Source organism: Suncus etruscus, chromosome 11 (assembly GCF_024139225.1).
Source record: "Suncus etruscus isolate mSunEtr1 chromosome 11, mSunEtr1.pri.cur, whole genome shotgun sequence".
Taxonomy (NCBI): domain Eukaryota; kingdom Metazoa; phylum Chordata; class Mammalia; order Eulipotyphla; family Soricidae; genus Suncus; species Suncus etruscus.
Window position 1 is genome coordinate 18,423,154 of NC_064858.1, and position 22,884 is coordinate 18,446,037.

The window sequence follows — 22,884 nt, forward strand, 5'->3', positions numbered from 1 at the left end:
CTGGCCGGCTGAATGCTGGTTGGCGGCATCCCTGCTCCCCGGGCATCCCGGATTCCCGCAGGGCTGTGCCTGGATCTGGTTCCTTGGCTGCAGGCAACCGAGGAAAGACAAATCTTAGCATTTGCCAGGGGCTACAGCGCTGCTAGTAGTGGAACTGCCACTTCAGCCAGAGCCTCCCAGCCTGACTGAATGTGGAGCACTGCTGCAGGCTCGCCTCCCCCAAGGCTCTTCCACTTCTACCTGCAGTTGTAGTTCTAGGCCTGCCGGATCCCTAGAGTCTATGATCTTCTATGCTGATGGAGGACGTCAGATTTCCAGCAACCCCCAAAAGGAAGGCCCTCACCGGGGAGTTGCTCCTCTGGGCACTGTGGGGTGTCCCATACCAAGATGGGTCTAAATTCATAGGGAATGTCTGGGATAGGCCCTCGAGCTTCTTTCTGAGGCAATGCTGGTGGCTTTGCCATGTTTTTGCATGAGCTCCTTCTTTTGAGTCTCTTAAAAATAAAATCAGAAAGAGAATTTTAAAAAAGTTCCAGAACCCCAAACAGACCGAACTAGAGATTTTTCCTGGGCAGTTCAGATGTCAGGTTTTAGGGGTGGGTCTCCAGGAAGCTCGTTTTGTTGCTCTGCCTTCTGAACTGGAATCCCATCTCTCTCTCCTTCGCCCATCTTCTGCATCCTTTCAGGGAAATTATCATCCTGCTCAGGCTTTGGGATCAGCTCATCAAGTGGTCCAGAAACTTGCCACACATTTTGCACGGTGTTAAATAGTTCATGAGATCATAGAAGACCCTGTGGAATGGAACATCCTGAACTCGGGCTTTAGAGTCAACAGTGACACTTCATTTGACCTCTGGCACCAAGCACAGCAACTCCATAACCAGTCCTCAGGCTGCTGCCATAACCCCACCCATCAGGGATGAGCGAATCCAGACTTGACTGTAGAACCTGTTAGGCAGAGAGGAAAGTATTTCAGGCTGCAGAAGCAGGTCTAATTGGATAAAAGCTTTTTCAAAAGCATAAGGCCGGATACTGCATGTGGTGCTTTACTGGGAGCAAGCAAAGAGCCCACTTTGGCTCTTCACATTTGAAATTCAGATAATACTGCACTGTGGGAAAGCCACTGAGCCACTGGTCATGTCTTCCACTTCCTCAAGGAGGAAACTATTTTCAGGCGTGCTATGAAATCATAATGAGCCCACTAGCAGGTGTTGTGCCCAAGGGCTTTTGAAAGCTCTTCAGCTGTCCTTTGTTTGCTTTAGGACTAGGTTATGATGTAGCCAACTTGGTTGCAAGTCATAAAAATGGAGTTCAAAACCGCCACCCCAAAGAGAACTTAATCCACTTGGAAAACTCGTACTAGCATAGTCTTGACCTCAAAAAGCAGCTGGTCTGGGGGTAGGGCAGCATTGGGTCATTGGCAACAATGGACCAGATCTCATAATTTGTATATGATGCATGCCTTATAAAAAAGGATGGTCCCAGGCCAAAAGCTGGCAAACAACTAAGGCTGCTCATGACAGAGGAAGAGAGAGAGAGAGAGAAGACAGAGAGAGAAGACAGAGAGACACAAGAAAAGGAGTGGATGGAGAAGAGCGGAGGAAAGAGAGGAAGGAAGGGAGAAGAAAAGAGCAGGAGAGGGAGGAGAAATGGGGAAGGAGAGAAGGAGGGGATGGGGTGAGAGAAAAGTAGAGAGAAGGGAACGATGGGAGGAGTTGGGGGACATGGGTGCAGAGGGGTGTCACTCCCAGCAGGACATGGGCACCGGCCAGGTGGGTGACTAGGAGGCAAAGATAGGTTTTCCTCCTGGTGTGCCCCTCTCCATCTTCCTCTCCTCTAACGTCTACTTAGGGCTTAGGGCAGTGAAAGGGGGGCATGAGCCCCAAAGCAGAGTAAAGAAAAGATCTATCCTGACACCTCCAGTTGCAGCCTGGTTCAGGGCTGAGGGTTCAGCAATGGAAACCAGACTGGCAAGGGTTGTGGAGTTTGAACTGCAGGAAGGTGCCTCTGGGAGCAGTGGAAGTCTTAGGCTTCACCCTGGGGCAGTGCTTATCCCAAGCCCTGATGACAGCTTTATCTGCGATTGCAACAGCCCAGATATCTAACACACATGGGGTTGGCACCAGCAGCAACTATGTCCCTCTAGTTGTCTGTCCCACAGCTGTCCCCTCAGTTGTCTGCCCCCAAAGCTATCTCATAACTATGTCCCCACAGATGTCTGTCCCCACAGCTGTCTGCCCTCACAGCAGTCTGTTCCCACAGCCCTCTGTCCCCCACAGTCCTCTGTCCTGTCACACCTTCAGCTTCTCCAATGCTGCTGGAAGCTGAAAGGGTCATTTGTGGCAGTCGAGGTGTCCTGGGGCTCAGACAATTGGACACAGCCCAATTGCAGTGTAGGAGAGGCCTATCCTGGGGGAATCGCAGCACTGAGGCCACCAGGAGAGGCCACCACTCCTCAGAACCTGCAGGAGTTTCAATCGTTTCAGGTCTCAGAAAAAAACTGAAAATGTACAGGACCTAAGAAGGTTGGTTTGAATCCCGGCGTCCCATATGGTCCCCCATGTCTGCCCAGGAGCTGTTTCTGAGCAGATAGCCAGGAGTAACCCCTGAGTGCCGCCGGGTGTGGCCCAAAAACCAAAACAAAAAAAAGTGAATCAGGGGAAAGAGGGAAGCATCTTATCCTTAGAGCAGCCCTTCTCAGATCTTTCTCCTTATTAAAGACTGAAGCAGCGACTGGTGTATTCATGGCTTCTGAATTTGCCACGCAGGCTTGGTTCTGTTCTGTTTTTTCTATCTTTGCCTGAAAGTATGAGCAGCGCAGGGCCTCTGTGGGACAGTAGATGAGAAGCAGTAGGAATTCAGGCTTGGGGGCTGGAGCAGAGCATAGTGGAAAGGACATTTGCCTGGCACACAGCTGACCAGGGTTCAATCCTGGCATCCCACATGGTCCCTTGAGTCTGGCAGGAATAACATCGGGTGTGGCCGAAAAAGAAAATAAAAATATAGGGGCAGGAATGATAGCACAGCAGTAGGGTGTTTGCCTTGCATGCTGCCGACCCAGGATGGACCGTGGTTTGATCCCCAGCATCCCAGATGGTCACCTGAGCCTGCCAGGAGCAATTTCTGAGTGCAGAGCCAGGAGAAACCCCTGAGTGCCACTGAAAGCACTCCCCCCCCCCAAATATATATATATATAAAATTAAAAAAATCAGGCTTGGTTCCTGATCAGCAATTGTCATGGGTTGTCATGTCCTCACACAGTCCCTCCTCCCCCACGCCTCTAGAGAAGACTGCATGGATCGTCCCCAAACCTCTCTTGGGAGAGAGATAAAAATGTATACCCCAGAGACAGAAAGGGGACAGGACATGGGGAGGATGAGAGGGAAACTGGGGACACTGGTGGTGGGAAATGTACATAGGTGGAGATTGTTGTTTACTGTATGATGGGGCTGGCGAGAGTTCAACATATAGGGTGCTTACATTGCTAACTGAGTTAGATCTCAGACATCTCGGTTGCCCAAGCACTTCCAGGAGTGATTCCTAAGTTTAAGAGCCAAGAGTAACCCTTGAGGGGCTGGAGTGACAGCGCACTTGTTGGGCGATGCACGCAGGTGATCCAGGACGGACCTTGGTTTGATCCCCGGTGTCCCAAGCCAGGAGCCATTTCTGTGCACATAGCCAGGAGTAAACCCTGAGTGTCACCGGGTATGGCCCAAAAACCAAAAAACCAAAACAAACAAACAAACAAACAAAAACAATAAAAGTAAACCCTGAGCATTGCCAGGTGTCACACACACACACACACACACACACACACACACACACAAATAAGGACTGAATGAATTTAAAACCTGGCACATCTCAGTTATAATGCTTCTTTTGTTTGTTTGTTTGTTTTTTCTTGGTTTTTGGGCAACATCTGGCATTCCTCAAGGGTTACTCCTGGCTGTCTGCTCAGTAATAGCTCCTGGCAGGCACAGGGGACCATATGGGACACCGGGGTTCGAACCAACCACCTTTGGTCCTGGATCGGCTGATTGCAAGGTAAATGCTGCTGTGCTATCTCTCCGGGCCCAATGCTTCTTTTTTCCATGGAGATCTTTTTTTATCTTTGGTTTTTATTAGACATTCTATTATTGGATATACTTGCATTCCCACAGTCTGTAGGTTAGTTCCTTTCCTTGAAGAAATTCAAAGCAGGCAGAGAATAGGAGAGTAGCAAACATTATCACAAAATTAAAAAAACAAAACAAAAAAAAGCTCTCTTGGCCCTGAAATGCTCTGCACTTGGCTGGGGACCAGATTCCACTCCCAGAACCTGACTGAAGAAAGATGCCTTGCTCCAGCACTTTAGGAGGATGCTCAGGGCAAATGAGCACATTTTGAGACAGTCGAGAGTGGGGGGTCCTAGCTTTTAAGTTACCCAGGCATAAGAACTTACCTTCTGGTTAGAGACGCAAGAAACTCAGGGGACAGAGACACTTTTGAAAAGGGGCCCTTGGAAGTACTTTGTGTGAAATCCACTAGTAAAAAGGCACTGAGGGGAATGCAGGAGATGTCTCTGCTGCAATCACCTCAAGCTGCTTTTCTTTAAAGGTATTTTGTTTTTGGCCACACCCAGCCACACTCAGGGCTTACTCCTGCCTCTGAACTCAGGGGACACTCCTGGCAGGACTCAGAAAATCCTATCAGTTGCTGGGGAATGACTGAATGGTTAGCCATGTATAAAGCAAGTGCCTTAACCCCTATGCTATCTTTCTGGCTCCTTTATATATTTTGACAAAACCATTTTTATTTATATGAAGAAAAAGGAGATGTGTAATATGTAGGCTTATAATCAACTTAGAAAAATTAAGAACTAGGGCCATAGAGATAGCATAGTGGTGGGGCATTTGCCTGGAATGCAGCCGACCTGGGATGGATCCAGGTTTGATTCCTGGCATCCCATATGGTCCCCCAAGCCTGCCAGGAGCAATTTCTAAGTGCAGAGCCAGGGCACCACTGGGTGTAATCCAAATACCACAAAAAAAAAAAAAAAAGAAGAAAGAAAGAGAGAAGAAAGAAATAAAGAAAGAAAGAAAGAAAGAAAGAAAGAAAGAAAGAAAGAAAGAAAGAAAGAAAGAAAGAAAGAAAGAAAGAAAGAAAGAAGAGAGAAAGAGAAAGAAGAAAGAAAGAAAGAAAGAAAGAAAGAAAGAAAGAAAGAAAGAAAGAAAGAAAGAAAGAAAGAAAGAAGGAAGAAAGAAAGAAACTAAGGTAAAATCTGATTTAAACATAACAAAAACCATTAAACTCACTCAGACTTACAGAAAAGTTAGAACTACCTCCAAGACTTCCCCTGAACCCTGCTCTGAGCTGATGCTGGCTAGCTGAGGAGGGTGCTAACATCTGGCCATTGGTGTTCTGAGGGTTCCCCCACCCCGGGACACCAGGCACTGGCTGAAGAGGAACATGAACCAGCACAGTAGCTGAGGCCATGTGCTCCCATAGCAGCTGTTGCAATGATGTCCACCTCGGCTCAGGGTGCTGGAGAGCAACACACTCAAGTCATGCCCTGTCATGGTTCTACCAAGGACGCTGTGAGGGATTGGGGTGAGGGAAACCCATCCATGTAGGGGTGGCTGGTCCATTGCCCAACGTGGAGTGAAGAGAGCTTCAAACACCACCATCACCACCACCCCATCCCCTCTACAAATACACCAGCTCTTTCTTTGACCCTTTTCTGCTGCTAACCAGATATCTGGCACCAGCCCTGAGATGCTCAAATAAACTGGGCACACAAGCTTCAATCCCCAAACGCTCTCCCATGCTGGGGCACTAGAGATAAGATGGGGTGTTATGACTCACCGGAGCACTTTTCCTGAGTCCACAGCCAACATTTCTGAGAGCCCAGAATATTAGGAGCCCCCGAAATGAACCAAACAGAGATGACCCCAATGAAATGATATCACAGCTGAGGAGTCAGAGAGGGATGACATGTTTATTTACAAAGTACAAGTGTTTTAAGATTTAATGGGAATTAAAGTGCTTAACTTCACAACATCTTTGATTCTCTGCTGTCTGAGGCTACAGACATGTCACATGATAGATACACCATTTGGACACCTAGAGCAGAAACTGTACTTTCCGTAGATACTTTTTTCACATTTAAATTAACTCTAAAGTTCCCACAGATACTTTTTCACACGGATCAATTGACAAATTAGAAACTCAGATTAACACTCCAAAATCCCAGTCAGTTTGAAGATGAAATGCTAGTTTGGAATGGAAATGTCTCCTATTCAGGCAGTACTGTGACTAGGGCACTGCCCCAGAGGCACATTCCATGTCCACAGAATACCATACCATGTGCCATGTATGACCCTCAGACCATATGCTGCTCATGCCACTACATGGATGGACATCGAGCAATTGGGGGGGGTTTTGAAATATCCTACAAGAAGATCTCCTGGCCTGATGCTCAGAGTCCCTTGAAGGAGCTTAGGAAGAGGTGACCAGCACCGCAGAACTCACAGCAGACCCCACCAGCTTCAAGGGGTCTTAAAGGAACTGCTAATTTCCCAGCCAGGCACAAAACCCCACAACTGGCCTCCTCCCTTGCAGCCAGCAGGCAGTATGTGACCCAGAAAACAGTCTGGTTTAAAATCCAAAGGAGGAGACCAAGAGGATAGGAAGTAGGCAGCAGGGCATGTGAGGTTCTGTGCATAAGCTCCCCACCTTGCAGCCTCGGAGTTTCTCTCCACACACAGGCTAAGAGTTGAGCCGCAGGGGTACTGACTTGACTTGCATCCCAAGTGCACCACCCACTCTGATCTTACTGTTCAGTGTTCTCCAGGACATAGTTCACAGCTTCCACCAGAGAATAACAAACTCGCCCAACTTCTTTTGAGCCCTTCATGACACAGAGGTTTGCAGAAGAGAGCAGCTGTTATCAGAAGAACATCATCCCCACATAGTGCTTCATACTAGCAGAGTGGGTCTGGCTATACTCTTAGATTCAAGTTGGGTTTAAGTCTGCAGCCACTGAGGCAGGAACATGAAGACTAAACCTGGATGAACATGAAAAAGTACCCTGAGGCACGGCAGGGCACAGCAATAGCCAGATCTGTGAGCAGTTTATCGTACATTCTGGAAGGAGACACATAGCAGAGAGAGTAGTAGAAGTAGTAGGAGTAGTAGTAGTAGAAGCCTATAGTAGCTTCTCGGTACAATGTGCTTTGTGTACCATACATGATGGGAACTGCTGGTGTTCCTACATACAAGCCAGAACCCTGCATCCACAGTCCACAGTCCACAATCCCAGGGGGCTGCTCCCACAAGATCCAACCTGGTCTATAAGACCGTGGTTGGAGTGTTCTGGGCAAGCTTCAGCAGGGACACATTTATAGTTTTGATTCTAGCCAGATAAGCTAAGGGAAGGGAAAGCATACCCTGTTTCCATACAGTAGATAATATGGGGGTAAAGGAGGGCAGTGGCCAGTCCAGAAGGGCCTAGAGGCCTGGAGGACCCAGGTCTGCAAGCTGGATTGTAGGCTACATAGCATTGAGACAGAACTGGTTTGTGGGGGAGAGGTGAGGCAGCACTACTTGGAAGGAGGTTCCTGTGAGGTTCTTGAAAAATGGGGATTCTTTAAAATTGGGTACCTTCAGTTATGATGAACTTAGCATCCAACCCGTCTACCCATTAGAGCTTCCTGGGAAAGAGGCACAGGTGCACCTGAGGGGCCTACCCAAGTCCTCTCCTCTCCCAATGGCTGCGTCTGCACCTCTCCTCTGAATAAAGCCAGAGCAGCGCAAAGGGAGAACACATTATGCCCGACATGTGTGAGGCTCTGGGTTCCATCCTCCACTCTGCCCAAACAAAAAAAACCAAAGCAACCTCCATAACAGAGATGAACTTCAAGAATGGTTCCTCAAAGCCATGACACGTGCATCCTTACTGGCACCCACAGACAGGCACACACACATATATACTCACACAGTAGGTACATGCACACTCATTCATAGATTTGCAGTCATGCTCCACTCTACTCACATTCATGCTCAGACACTCAATGTCACGCTCATATGCCTTCTACACATATTATCACATCCATTCATGTTCCACTCACACACTCACCTACTCTCATGCTCGCACACACACTGCAAGAAGAAGCAAGAAACAATGGAAAATCTCCAGTACCCAGAGTCCTTCCCTCTGCTCAGCACTATCTGGCTGGTTGAGGTGACTTTCAGGACTGACACTTTCCTTTCACAGAAGAGGGGACCTAGACATGTCATTGATCATGTTCTGTCATCTTGGGCTGGTGGAAAAGAAAGATGGGGCTGCCCCAATGTCCCCCTCCTGGGGCAAAGTGAACCTGGGTTGCAAGGAGGACCCCAAGCTAGAGCATCCCTGGGAAGCACATGTGAGGCAACAGTGGTATATTTGGGGGCCGTGGGAAGGAGCACCACTGAAACTTCAACCTGGGCACCACAAAGAGCCACCTGTCCTCAAAGGGACCTTGGTTCACATGTAGCTTTTAGGGAAGCAGGGACACGGTTTTCTGCTGTTCCCATTGCCTGCCCAGGAACTCCCCACATGGCCATCCTTCCAGGAGACTTTGGCTTCAAGGGTCCCAGAAGAATGGGTCCCTGGAGTGACCATGTAAGTTAGCTGGTGAGAGGACACAGATGCCCGAGCACATGGGCTAAGGAGGAGGGTGCACGGGCACTGGGTTCCCAGGGGTCACTTGGGTAAGGCCCGGGTCCTCCCGGTTCAAGTTTGGGTGAACGTTTTTGTGCATCTGTTATCAGAGGTCACTGAAGAGATAAGAATCCTGATAATCTGACTGTCCCCAATGCCCCAATGTACTGGACCTCAGAGCCCTCCACATTGGAGTCAGACCCTACCCGTCCGCTACTCCCACACAATGTTAGCACCATCAGAGACAGGCACTGCGTATAGGCACCAGCCAGGTGCGGAGCTGAGACACTGCTGGGAATTCACACACAGAAATGACAGACTTTTCTCATTATAAAAATACCAATACCCTTGATGGCAATCCATTATACGTACATCACCCAAAACATTGACCTTTAGAATACTATTCATCCAAGATAAAACATGCTTTGTATTTTAAAAATAAATTAGAGACAAATAGGAACCTAACGTTGAAGAGCATGGAGCATATATACACATATTTATATTTCTATTTAATACAATATACACATAATTACTATGTACTTAGATATGCTTAGGATCTCTATAAAAACAAGTATTTTCTTTCCTTAAGTCAAAATCGGAACATGACCGGCTGTCCTTTCTTTGTCTTCTGCTTGGAAAAGACAGATGGATGATGCTCTTTCTGCTGCTGGAACTCTAGACTGCAGTGAGGCCTGAGCCTGCACCATGCAACGCCAAACTCAAGCACCATGGGCAGGAGGGCTACGGGGTTCCCCAAGGACTGACAGACGCCGAGCTGATGGGGAAGCTTCCTTCCTGGTGCTCACCCTTTCCTGTGCGACCTGGGATCTGTCCTTCCAACGTAAAGTGCTCGGAGGCAAAGGGCCCAGTGGGTGTGGTGGCTCAACATTCTGATCTCCTGCGCTGGTCGGATGGCTCATCCACGGTGCCTGGTGGTTCGCCCAGCCCCTCTGGTGTCTCTCCCTGGACTGCCAGTAAGATGACCCGCAGCCACCTCTGCTTGAGCTCCTCGCTGTCAGCGGCGAAGCTGTGCACAGACTTGGACTGTGTCAGCTTGAAGCTGTGCGGCAGGTCGGCGCTGCGAGGCAGATTGTCCACCACGTAGCCCAGCAGTGGGATGGTGGTCTGGGCTCTCACGTCCTGGGGGCAGGGACACAGTGGGGAGGGCGGTGCCTGGTTCCAGCCCCCCCTTTCCATGCACACACCTGTACATCCACTCGTATACACACACATACGTGTCCACACTCCAACGCATGCACACCCATGCAAATATACCACAGGCATGTATACTCACATTCATGTGCAGTCACACATGTACTTCCACACACACCCCTATACCCTCACCCATATGTATATCCATATTCACACATACACCTATAACCACAATGCATACCCGCATGACGTGTGTGTACATCCACATGCCAATACATGTGTATTTCAGACATTCTCATGTGTATGTTAACATATGAGAATATATGAAATACACATGTATGATTGCACCGCATGTGTATACACATCCGTCTGTCAACAATACACCTACAGGTAGCCATGCACTGCACACATGCCCATGCTGTCCCAGGTTGTCCCTGGAGGCTTCCGAGGGCTAGGGACACCCTGCTGCTCAAGGGAATGCTCACTCATGACCAGTGAGAGGGGAAAGAGGGAGGAGAACTGGTACCAGGCAAAGCTCAGTCTTGGATGTGTGACACCCCAGGTTTGATCTCTGGCACCATATGAAGCCTGAGCACAGGGCACAGTCCCCATGGCCAGAACTGCCGGGCTTAAGAATAATTTATCTGGCCTGGTTTATCAAGTATCACTGGAATTAGTCCAACCGCCCTAAGCACTGCTTGGGGTCCCCCACAGGCAGAGCCATTGGTTGCACATAGACCACCAGGAATGATAAGAATTGTACAACTTGGTGGTGGACTGATTCCCACAGTCTCCATCAAACTAACTACGGGCAGTGACCGAGTCCAAGAAAGCGGCCAAACGGACTGAACGGCCCCTGGCCCCGCATGTACTATCCATTTCTGGGATGAGCGGTCACAGCTCATCCTGGGTATGACTGGGTACTTTTTCCCCTCTGTCCCACAGAGACATTCTAAAGGCTTCACCCCTGCTCTGTACCTGCTCCCTAATCCCAAGCTACTGATAAGGAATCACGTAGAGAACCCAGAGAAGACTAAGCTGGAGCTGAGCAACACCAGTTGTCACACACACACACACACACACACACACACACACACACACACACACACACACACACACACACACACACACAGAGTGGAAGCTGAGCGCTCCACATGTGACTCTGTGCCCGATGTCCCCCACCCATGGGGCCCAGAGCAGCTACCTGAGGTGCACCATACATGTAGAGCACCAGGGGGTCCTGCTTGGGAATCACACACCATGCTTTCTGCCATGGCTTCGACTTCTCTGTGTACTGCAGGAAGCTGCATACCACGCTGTTTCCGGACACTTCTGCAGACTCAATCTAGGGGCATGTGAGGACACAAGAGTGAGACCAAGGACCAGAGCCACCAATGCAGCCACTTGATAGCCCAAGGACAGACACCCAGGTCACATGCAGAGAGAGTCTCCATTCAGTGCCCTGTCTCTCTCATGATCTGACAAGTCCACCTGGACAAGTGGACGTAATGGTCTTCTCTACTAGCAAACCCACACCACAGACATGGGGCTAGTAGGGACCTTCTTCATTTACAACAGTCAAGGTCTTTTTTGAATATTGACCATAAATATGTCAAACATTTGCTTTCTCTTTTATTAGTATTAGTATTTGTTTTTTTGGCCACATCTGGCAGCACTCAGGGGTTACTCCTGGCTCTACATTCAGAAATTGCTCATGGCAGGTTCAGGGATGCCGGAAACCGAACCCAGGTCCCTCCCAGGTTGGCCACTTGCAAGGCAAATGCCCTGCCACTATGCTATCACTCCAGTCCCCTCTTTCTCTATTTTGAAGAAAAAAACCGGTCCATTCTACCCCTCAGTAAACCAGATCGAGAGCCTTCCAGGGAAAAGGGACTGTAGCCGCCCCATTAGTACAAGACAAGTGTCTGGTATGCATACTGTAGAGTGCACTTGTGTGAATATGTGGTTAGCACACATGTTCTTGTATGTACTTAAATGCATTCACATGTGACATACATGTGTGTTTGAGTGGCTTTGTATGCTTGTGTGTAAACTTGTGTGTGTGCTTAGCATGCACATGTAGTCACATGTGTGTCAGTGAGTATATATGTGTTCATATGTGCATTCCTGTGTGCAGTCCTCTGTGCATATTTGTGTTTTGTGTGTGCTCCTATGTATAATTGGGTGCGTGTTTGTGTGTTTACACACATAATCAAGGTGTGTGTGTAAGAGAGAGAGCAAGTGCAGGGCTGATGGCATCACCCCCATGCATACCCTTCATTCAGATAGACTTATTTGATTGTTCCAGAAACAAAAACTAAAGTTTACCCCAGGTATATGTTTCTTAAAAAAAGACCCAGAAACAGCCTGAGGGCTACTGGGAAGCTGGCCAGGCTGGGCAGACATGTGGTGCCTCTCCTATGGCTCCATGTCCTTCAGCACACTTCTGTCTCAGTGTACATAGGTGGCCTTTAGTGCTGCCCACTGCTGGGATGTGTCAGGTTCAATGCAGCTGAGGGGACAAGGGGACAGGGACCTGCACAGACAGACTGAGAGTTTGCTTCTGAACCGACTATTCAGACTCACTGTCTGCCCCAAACTTTGTGCCCCAGAGGTCATATTAATAAGCTTAGTTTCACTTGTAAGTATCTTTGCAGGAAAAAGCTGTGACTGCAGTTCCCAGGCTAGGTTTACTCCAAAATTATGAGTTAAGGCCACTTGGAAGACTTCTCCATAATGTCTAAAAGTGGTTACAAGCAGCTTTCACTGATGATTCAACGAATATAATAAACTGGGACTTGAGAAGGTACTAAGAAAGCATTTAATATCACCTAAGGGTTTTCAGTCAACACAATGAACCAGTACAGTCCTGAAGGTGAGTGAGAGGATGTGTGTTTGACTCCTGCAACCCTGCACACTAAGGGAAACTGGGGGCTCAGGAAGGGTTTGGGATCCCCAGGGGCAGCTGAGAATTGAAGACCCAGCAGCCCAGGCCTGAAGGAAGAGCTATTACAGGAGGCAGGTCCTGCACTCTGGGGCCAGGCTCACTCAATGTCCCCGAATGCCTATGACAAGGGCAGGTGGCAGAGCATATCTATCCATCCTTGCCACAGAGCTCAGAGTACACAACATGACTATGTCCCCTACCTCTAAGATGCCTTTTCTCTTCTTCTCTTCGCCGTCGGTGAAGCCGCTGATAAGGAGGAAACAGTCTCTGCACACCTTGCTCACCTTCCCTCCATCATACTCCAGCTGGGCTTTGTAATCCGAGCACTTCCAGCAGACCACCTGGGGGATGGCAGTCAATGAGTCAGGGAGCTGTGGAAGGGCAGGAAGAGACTGGGCAGGGGACAGTGGGCAGGAGGGGAGAGTGGGGTGCTCTCAGAGACTGTCTCTGAATGGTCCCTCCATGAAATGGAGGATGAATGAGCACAGTTCCTGAGGCTCTCTCACTAAGAGCTCTTGCACAGCCCCAACTGTCTTTGGATAATTGTCTCCAAATCTCCTAATCAGAGAATGGCCTTCCAACCTCTAGCATCACCCTGCCCCCAGCTTAGAGGCATTTCAGGAGCTTCGTAGTACTGAGCCCTGCAGTTCACACTATAAAACCCTCAGGAAAAGCTCTCACGACTTTTACTCGTGTTGGGAAATGCCATGCAGTGTAGACCACAGACATGGCCTGCACACCCCCATCTCCCTGCATGTCAGGGTCTCGCAGATCCAGCTCAGAGCATATGAGCTCTTCAAACACCTTGTTGTGCTTATGAAAGGCAACTGGGCAAGCCTGGAATCACTGAGACAAGAGCATCAGAGATGGGGTTTAAAGTGTTTCCCCAAAACAGCAGTGTTGGCAGTCACCTAACAGTCAGCCTCTGCAGAGGGGAAAGTCAGACATGTGGTGTGAGAGGCACCACAGTCCCAGTGCACGACAGGGTTCTCTAAGTAAGCCTGGACTAAAACCAGCCCTTTCTTTGTCTCCAACATTTCTTAGTGCCCCAGGGCCCAGATATGCTGGGATCCCCGCATAGATACCCACAGACTAGGGAACCCACAGCTCTGCTCCACCTTGGAGCTTCCACGAGGACTCAGCATGGACACACAGTCCACTTGCCCCTCTCTGCTGATCCCTGCATGCCCCACACTCCTTGTCAGGTCTCAGCTGAACAACAAATCCAGGCAGGTCTTGGTTTTCTTTTTTTTTTTTTTGGGGGGGGGGCCACACCCGGCGGTGCTCAGGGGTTACTCCTGGCTGTCTGCTCAGAAATAGCTCCTGGCAGGCACGGGGGACCATATGGGACACCGGGATTCGAACCAACCACCTTTGGTCCTGGATCGGCTGCTTGCAAGGCAAACGCCGCTGTGCTATCTCTCCGGGCCCTTGGTTTTCTTTTATGCCTGTATGCATTTTTGGTTTGGGGGCCACTCGGGTTACTCTTAGCTCTGTGCTCAGGAATCATTCCTGGCAGGCTTGGGGGGCCGCCATACAGGATGCTGAGGAGCAAAGCCAATTATCTGCATGCAAGGCACATGCCCTACCCATTGTATTTTCATTCCAGGTCCCAGGTCTTGGTTGCTAGGCATCATGGTTGCTGCTCTGTCCTTCACTGCACTGACCAAGGAGGGTCCAGTGCAAGAAATGGCTTCACTAAATAGCAAGGGATCACTAACCAGCATGGGTTATACTGATCTTCATGGGTTATTACTGACCAGTATGGATTATAATAACCAACACGGGGAATACTGACCACTTATATTGATCAGGATGGGTTACATTGACAAGCATGAGTTATGTTGATCCAAATAGCTTATATTGTTCAGCATGAGTTCAAATGACCAGAATGTATTACACTAACCAGCATGGGTTAGATGGATCCTAATGGAGTATATTGATCTGATGGGCTATTCTGAGCAGCGTGGATTCTACTGATTTGAACAGGTTGTTCTGTTGCGAATTGGCTGTTTATCAGAGCTGATAACATCAGCTACACTAAAGTCGATTCCATTGCTCAGAGCTGAAAATGCATGATTGCTGTTTCCTGTGGGGTCCCCCCTTTTTGACAGGGGGAGCTCTGTTGCTCACATTCTTCCTCCAGCCCCTGCAAGTGCACTGCATGCCTCCACCAGCACAGTCTCCACTAAGTGGCCTGGGAAGCAGTTTGTCCTAGAGGAGCTGGTGGGATCCACCCCAAACTCAAGAGAGCAGAACTTACATGTCCGCATGCCCGGCAATGGTGCCTGCGTCTGGTCAGCGCGTTGAAGGACTCACGGCACTTCATGCACATGGTGACCTCGTTGTCACGGATCCAGCGTGGGGCTCTCTTCCCCAGTTCGGCATGCTAGGGGACAATATGTTTGGGGCTTACAGTGAGCTCTGGGCCAGGGTGCAAGCAGGCAGCGGAGGACACGACAGGCCAGCTTGGGCACATGGACACAGAGAGGAGTAACCCGGGAATGTGGGGAGAGGAGGAATGACCCAGGCATGTGGGCACAGGAGGAGTGGCCCAGGGATGTGGACACAGGAAGACTGCGCCAAGCATGTGTCTCCTTCAGCCATGTGGTATTGTGAGGAAAGAGGAGGGACCTGTGCCCATGAGAAAGGAGCTTTGTACAGGACAGTCAGCCTGACTTACTGAAACCTCAATGGGACCTTCGCTGTCCTTGGCAATAGCACTCCTGAAGGTCTCATGTCTCTGCTGGAAGGCATCGATGGTCTCCTGCAGGGCCTGATGGAAATTAGAAGACAAGCTGAGGGATCGCTACAGGTGAGCCAGGACCTGTTTAACGCATCTGTATTGGGGTCTCTAGAGTCAGAATGACAGATGAGACATATGTGCTGTGTAAGCAGCACATGAAGGTGACCACACATGTGATGTGTGTACAGCACATGGATGTGACCTCACGTATGCCATGAGCACACTATCAGGTTGGGGTAAAATGAATGTGGAACAAAAATGAGCTTACCTTGATCCAGTCCTCTTTGTCCTGCTCGGAACTGAAACAAAACAGAATCCCAGTGAGCATGGCCATGGGAGTCCCACCTGGCACCATGAATCCAACTCATGCTACCCAGCTTGTGGGAACCACAGAGTGTCTGGGAAGATCAAGAATCAGAACAGCACAGGTCTGGCACCCGTGTGGCCATGTCTGAGGCAGAGCTGCACACATGTGGTTCATTGCAGTCATGAAGGTTACTGGAGTGGAGCCAGGGTGCCCTACATAGGTGAATCACCCCACATGGGGCTAGGTTGAGGTCAGTGTGTTAAGTCTCCTGACCTGCCCTGACACTGCCTACCCTCCACAAGTCCTCATGCAGGTCTCACAGAGCACTGAGATCATGAGATCTAAGCCACAAACACTGAACTGTGGAATGCTCAGGGGTGGACATTGGAGCCTGGGGATATTGGTGGTTGGATCCCACTGGTAGTGAGATTGGTATTGAAATATCAATATCTAAAACCATACTGTTGATGGCATTATAAACCATAGTTCTTTAGTTAAATACAATTTTGAAAAAGTCATAGTCTGCCTATAGAATCAAGAACATTAGTCTTGTGGTTCGAATCCCGGCATCCCATGTGGTCCCCTGAGCCTGCCAGGGGCGATTTCTGAGCATAGAGCTAGGAGTAGCCCCTGAGTGCTGCTGGGCGTGACCCAAAAAAACAAAAATAAATAAATAAATAAAACCCATCTCTTCAGGTCATTATGTGCACACCCAGGTTTAATTCTTTTTACTGGGAGCTCTTGGAAAGCACCTGCCCCATTGGGAGAGGAGGAAGGAGAAATCCATTCCCAAAGCTTTCCAGATCATCACTTAGTGATTCTTGGGAGCAGTTCCCATTCTGACCATACAGCCCCTGCGTCTGTGGAGAGGTTCTGTCCTGTCCCCTTGCAGGAAGCTGATGTCACTCGGGGTTTTCGAGAGCCCCCGAGCAGGCAAGGAGGGAAAGAAGCACTGGAAAGCTGGGTTGTGGCACACTCACCTGGCCTGCAACTCCAGGGTTCTCTCCTTGCCAGACACCTGGAAAGTGTGGGGGTACTCCTCATTGTGAGTCTCCATGACAGTCATGCCATCAACGCCCACTCGTGTCCGCACGGCAAATTTGCACCCGACCAGGCTGAATTTGGGCACGCAGTAGAGAAGCATGTTGTTGAACTGTAGGAGTGGAGCACATGTCAGGACACAGGCTAGGACACACATCAGAAGCACAGCATGTGTCAGGAGAACATGCCAGAAGACATGTCAGAACATATCAGGGGCAGAGCACATGTCAGATATATGTTGAGAGCAGAAGCAAGGGGGCTGCGAGCATAGCAGGCCAGGTGTGTGCTGTCGGTGCAACAAGCCCTGTGTATGCACACTTTAACAGTCAGCCATGTCCTCACATCTGAGTGCACCTTCCTTTGACAGAAGCTGAGTGTGTGCATGCTCCCTGGGACTGTGTTTCTACCTTGCAGCCTCACTGATAGCATTCACTTTGTGAGATGGCATAGAGCTGAAATGGAACATTTTAGCAATAATATTCATTTCTGTGGCTCCTTGTGTTGTCTGCAATTGACTGTATGATTGACTAAATTGCCATCTGATGGGACATTTAGGTATAAGCCACTAGTGACTGAAGTGTTGAGTAAATCACAATTTGTGCCATCAAGGAGGAATTCAGTGGAACTTGGTAACACTGAGCTTCTGTTGGTTTTCTCCCTGATCTTTTGTTATTGGTTTGTTTTTGGTTTTTTATTCCCAGACCTTGTAGTACTCATGGCTTACTCTTGGTAGTGGCCAGGGGACCCTATGCACTACTGGAGATCAAACTGGGATTGACCATGTGAGAGACAAGTAGCTTCCCCACTGCACTGTCTCTCCAGTCTCTTCCCAATTTTTCATTAAACAAACCATTCTCTGCAGTGCCTAGAGAGGCCCCAGGCCTTCCTGTAATGTTGGCAAGTGCTGAGAAGGGTCTGCAGCCAGTGCCCAGCTAGTGACACTGAGTGTTGCTGAGTGCAGCCACATGCAGACCTGCATTTGGGAGCAGCTGTCCCTGGGACCTGGTGACTATACTCCTCTGCCAGAGAACATGCTAGGTGAAGAAAAAGTGACACAGAATGCCCGAGGTGTGATGCAAGATAGGGAGAAATGATGGTGATGAGGGCCGGGCAGCAGCTCAAGACATGTGAATGGATGGCCTGGGTTTTGGGGACAGTGGACATGAGCAGAGCACACATGTTGCCAAGAATGTGTCCACCACATGACAGAGAGTAGAGGTGATAAGGTGGGTGCAGGACCACAGCACCACATCGCAGCCCGGAACTCATGTGGCAACTCCTGTGGCTGACAGGGACTCAGAAGCAAGCAGTTGCAATCCCTCACATGCACATGCACACATGTCCACACACTCTACAGGGCTGTCCTGCAGGTTCACTGCTATCCGAATGTGTGGATTGGGCTTCCTGGAGTGTCACTGAGGGTCAGGTGACAGGTGACACATACTCACCAGGAAGAGGTGGCGCTCCTGCGCTGATGTGTTCCTCGCCGCCAGCTTGAGGATCTGGCCCTCTTTGATGAGCTCATTGGATGGGTTCACAACATCCTCCTCCTCCCCCAGCATCTCGTAAACCTCTAGCAGCTTCTTCAATTTCTCCTGAGACAGGACAGGACAACACAAACCAGATGAAAGGCCACACGGAATATGGAAGGGCCTGGTCTCAGGGCAGGGGATAGGTGGGAGAGGCAACCTTGGGGAACTGTGTTTTATGAGTCGATCTGCCTGCTGTGCCAACAGTGGGACTTACCATCTTCCTGATTGCACTGTTGGAATGGCTGGCTGCTGTGGAAATGATTTCCAGAGACTCTAAATGGGAGAAAAAGAAAAGTATTGTCTGCCAAGAGCTGGACACCAAAGTTGACAGAGCAGAAATCTGGGGTCTATCCAGGCAAGGCTTGCTTGACAGTTTCTGCTTCAAACTGGCATCTTCAAAAGCTCCCTGTGCACAGTCCAGGAGGAAATGTCTTTCTACATCCATAAAATGCCACCAACATGCCCAGGCTCCAGGGTCTATAGACCATGAGAAGCTTCAGTCTCTGCACACACCTGCCCCTGGGTACTGTGAGAACCTATGGCACTCCCTTTGGTACTCGAGTACCTGTAGTGTAACCTCTAGTACATCTCAGGGTATCATGAGCACCAGTGGCATGCTCTGGGTACTGTGAGTAATTATGGGATATCTTGAGTATTGCTTTTGTGGAAAACTCCTGGGTAGTGTATGTGGTATACCCTGGGCATTGTGAATGTCCAAAATATTTCTGGGTACTGTGAATGTTGTGGAAGACTGAATATTGCAAGTACTTATTGGCATATTCCTGGACACTGTGAAACTATGGCAACCCCTGAATATTGAGTGCTATGGGCATGTTCCTGGGTATTGTGAGCATTATACTCTTAGTATTGCACATATTTGTTAATGCCCTGGGTTTTGCAAGTGCTGCAAAGTAGTGTTCTCCAACTCCTCATCTGTGGACTAGTTCCAACAGCAGGTGGAGAAAGGATACAAACCACTGTTCTCCTGACCTGTAACTCTCATGGTGCATGCCAGGTGCTGGTCTACAGGTGTGAAAAAGTTGAAGCAATGCTTTTAAACACCCCTGGGTACCATGTCATGTTCTTGGGTACCAGGAGTACTTGTGGAATAAGAAATCTTTTTTTATTGAGCAGGTAACTAGGAAGCTAAATTCTTGTAGATATTGTTCAGAAGCTTCTCATGAGGCTTTGCAATGTAGAAGTTCCAGGGGGAGATGCTGGTGACTGAACCTCAAGAAGCTGAGCTCCTGGGTCACTGACCACTACCAGCACCCTGTGGCTTTCTTGGGGTCCCTCCACCCAGCGAAAGCACCTGAAAGGGGGCTCTACTCAAGGAGAGGGGTTGGGTGACTGCTCCAGCTTCTGCCGACGCAGCCTCTATTTCAGAGTTGAGGCAACCCAGAGCCCTGATGCCACTAGGATCTGGGAGAGGAAGACCTGGCCAAGGCAGGTGCGACCCCACTCTCCAGGCACAAGTGTGGGGTGGGAGGTTGGAGAACCATCTAGGGGGTTCTAGGCCTGAACACAGGTACCGATACAGACATACTCTTGGCATCGCCCCACTCCAGGGAGTCCGGGGGCAGCTTGCGCAGGTAATCCTTCAGCAACAGCTCATAGCGGGGGACGCGCTGCACAGGCTCCAGCATGTGGTGCTGCAGAGTCAGGTTGCCGCACACCTTCTGGCTCTGGAGCAAGAAAGGAGTAAGTTGGAGACTTTTGGCCCATAACAGGCACTGCCCGCCCTGGCTCCCTGCAGCTGAGAGTGACCCATGCCCCAGCCGAGGGTCCCCTGAATACAATGGGAGCAGCTACCAGCAAGCACTGGCTATGGTATAACAGTCCTGGTATTGACAGCACAAATGAAGTACAAATGAGTTTTTTTTTGTTTGTTTGTTTTTGGGCCACACCCGGTGACACTCAGGGGTTACTAAGGGCTATACACTCAGAAATCGCTCCTGGCTTGGGGGGACCATATGGGACACTGGGGGATTGAACCGCGGTCTGTCCTAGGCTAGTGCTCGCAAGGCAGATGCTTTACCTCCAGCCCCCAACTGAGATTATTTTATGTGATGCTGGGATGGACCAAAGACTGAAGCATGAGCTCTACATGTGGCTACCTCAGGGTCACAAAACCAGCCAGGATCAACCCTGCCATGGCCTCCCACTACATATCACACCAGAGGCAGACAGGAATGACAGACACCCCCCAGAAGCTCCTTGGCCATAAAGAACAGCTACTCAGTGTTCAATAGCAAAGGGTAATACTGGGGCTGGAGAGATAGCATGGGGTAAGGCATTTACCTTGCATGCAGGACAGTGGTTCAAATCCCAGCATCCCACATGGTCCCCTGAGCCTGTCAGGAGCGATTTCTGAGCATATAGTCAGGAATAACCCCTGAGTGCTGCCGGGTGTGACCCAAAAACCAAACCAAAACAAAAGAAAACAAAAAAGCAAAGGGTAATACTAACAACTTGGGAGCCCAGGTAGTGCTCAAGGAATCCAAGGACCTCTCTGGATTCATCATTTGTGCTGGGATATAGGACTTGAAGATAGGGTGCTGTGTAAGGGTCTCCAGTGATACAACTAGGGGGATTCCAGGGACCTAATGCAATCTGAGTGCATGCGAGGCAGCCTTCATACACATTTATCAGGTCTTAGGCCAAGAGGATAGACTCTCTACAATTGCTAACTATGTCTTGATTCCATATGACAGCCTCTCTACATTTGTACTTAGTCCTAGTCCCTGTGTGAACAGTTTTAATGAGAGTTGAACAGAAATCACTATGACCTTAAGCAATTGCATTTTCTAGATTTGGGGCCATCTTAAGGATCAGAATAGAGAATTCTGGGAAGTGTAGCAATCATTCCATGACTCTCTAGGCATCAAGCATAGCTAGCTGGGGGTGCAGAGCCCCTTCCACAATGCCCATCCTCCCCGTCTCCATGAGGCACACTCACCCCTGAATGAAATATTGTGTTGAGGACAGGCAGATAAACACAAACATGGCTTGCACAGACATAGATGTATACAGACAGGTACAGCTATACTTATATGTGGCTATGCACGGGCAGGCTTAGGGTAAGGGCCTGGCTATACATGGGCACTATTATACTCAGGCATGGCCATATATGGGCATTGACCATTGTAAATGGGCATATCTGTACAAGGGCATGGCTGTACATGAACCTGGCTATATACAGGCATGGCCATACTCAAGACACAACGATGCATGGGGCTGGACTGAGTGTGTGGGCCTGTCAGCTCAGACATACTCTCCATCTCACTGGCAGGCAGAGATGGTCTGAGGTAGGAACCCGCCCACACAAATAGCCTGCTACCTGGATGTCTTCCACCACCGCCTTGAACTGGGGACTGCGGTCCATTGTTCTCTTGACGAGCTCCATGGCATAGTCAAAGCCCTTTACATACTCCCCGTACATCTTCAGGAAGGGCGCCAGCTTCTGCAGGATGTCACCGATTCTCGGAGTGGTCTCCCTGCAACCAGTGTAGAAACATGCCCAGAGATTCTTCTAGAAAGAGTATGACCAGGACTCGAGACCCCATAGTCACTTCCCTAACACCCTCCTTCCACTGAAGAGTATATGGGCCATATGGGGCTGGGGCTGGGGCTGGAACCCAGGGACCAGTCTAGAAATCTGGAGGCTTCGATCGCCCAGTATGTGTCTTCTCTCTCCAAAGACAGGGCCCAGCACCTGGGCAGCACCGGGACTGCCCTGCACAAGCAGCTGCCCAAGGGCACCAGTGTACGTCCCAACTCTCCCAACTCTTACCACTCCTGCATCCGCTTCTCCAGTTCAGGCAGGAGGAATTTACTGTGGAAGGCATTGATGGACGAAATATTAGAGAAGATTTTATTCACCACTTCTACAGGAAATGAGCCTCGGTTCGCTTCTTCCAATAGTTTGCAATAGAACTCCTGAGCAAGAGAAGGCAAGCATGACGCCCAGCCATGGAGGCCAGTTGGGCACCCCGGGGGCTCTTAGGAACTGTCGGTTGCACTGATGGGAACAGTGCCATGTGAAGCTATGCTCCGGTTCAGGAGAACCATAATTGTGCCCAGGGACACTGCCTTAAGCCCTACCCACAGTATCAGGGGCACCTTTTCCTGCATGGTGAGAAGGTGCTGAACAGAGGGAGAAACAGAGGACTCTGTCCAGTAACATGCCTGTGTCCCCAAAGTCCCTTGCCAGGCTGCCTGCATTCTGCTGTGGTTGTTCTTCAGGCTTGGGCCACCTTGTCCGGTCCTTGGCAGTGTTTGAGGGACTGTATGATGTTGAACACTGAACTCCAAATTCCTGCCTCACCTGTAGCACATGTTTAAGAGTTGTCCTGACTAAGCACTTTAAGTCATTCTCTGCAAATACAACTTCCTGGAGAAGGAATTTCCTTGCAGAAGAGCATCAAAGGGCAGCACAGATCCATCACCTGGAGCCATGGACAGTGTGCTACTCCT

At 49.6% G+C, this 22,884-nt stretch overlaps 1 protein-coding gene across 1 annotated transcript in view; it reads right to left on the bottom strand.

Annotated features, from left to right (window-relative positions):
* Positions 1-8,873: 8,873 nt before the first annotated feature.
* FGD4 (FYVE, RhoGEF and PH domain containing 4) overlaps positions 8,874-22,884 on the bottom strand; it is a 110,104-nt gene continuing 96,093 nt past the window's right edge. The window contains exons 6-17 of the mRNA XM_049783794.1: positions 22,202-22,347; positions 21,749-21,905; positions 19,955-20,093; positions 18,623-18,681; positions 18,325-18,471; positions 16,816-16,988; positions 15,797-15,827; positions 15,466-15,558; positions 15,046-15,171; positions 12,983-13,123; positions 11,040-11,180; positions 8,874-9,823 (exon numbers count right to left, since the gene is read on the bottom strand). Of these exons, the coding sequence (XP_049639751.1) occupies positions 9,566-9,823; positions 11,040-11,180; positions 12,983-13,123; positions 15,046-15,171; positions 15,466-15,558; positions 15,797-15,827; positions 16,816-16,988; positions 18,325-18,471; positions 18,623-18,681; positions 19,955-20,093; positions 21,749-21,905; positions 22,202-22,347 (1,611 nt within the window). The 3' untranslated portion in view covers positions 8,874-9,565. The remainder of the gene's footprint in view (positions 9,824-11,039; positions 11,181-12,982; positions 13,124-15,045; positions 15,172-15,465; positions 15,559-15,796; positions 15,828-16,815; positions 16,989-18,324; positions 18,472-18,622; positions 18,682-19,954; positions 20,094-21,748; positions 21,906-22,201; positions 22,348-22,884) is intronic.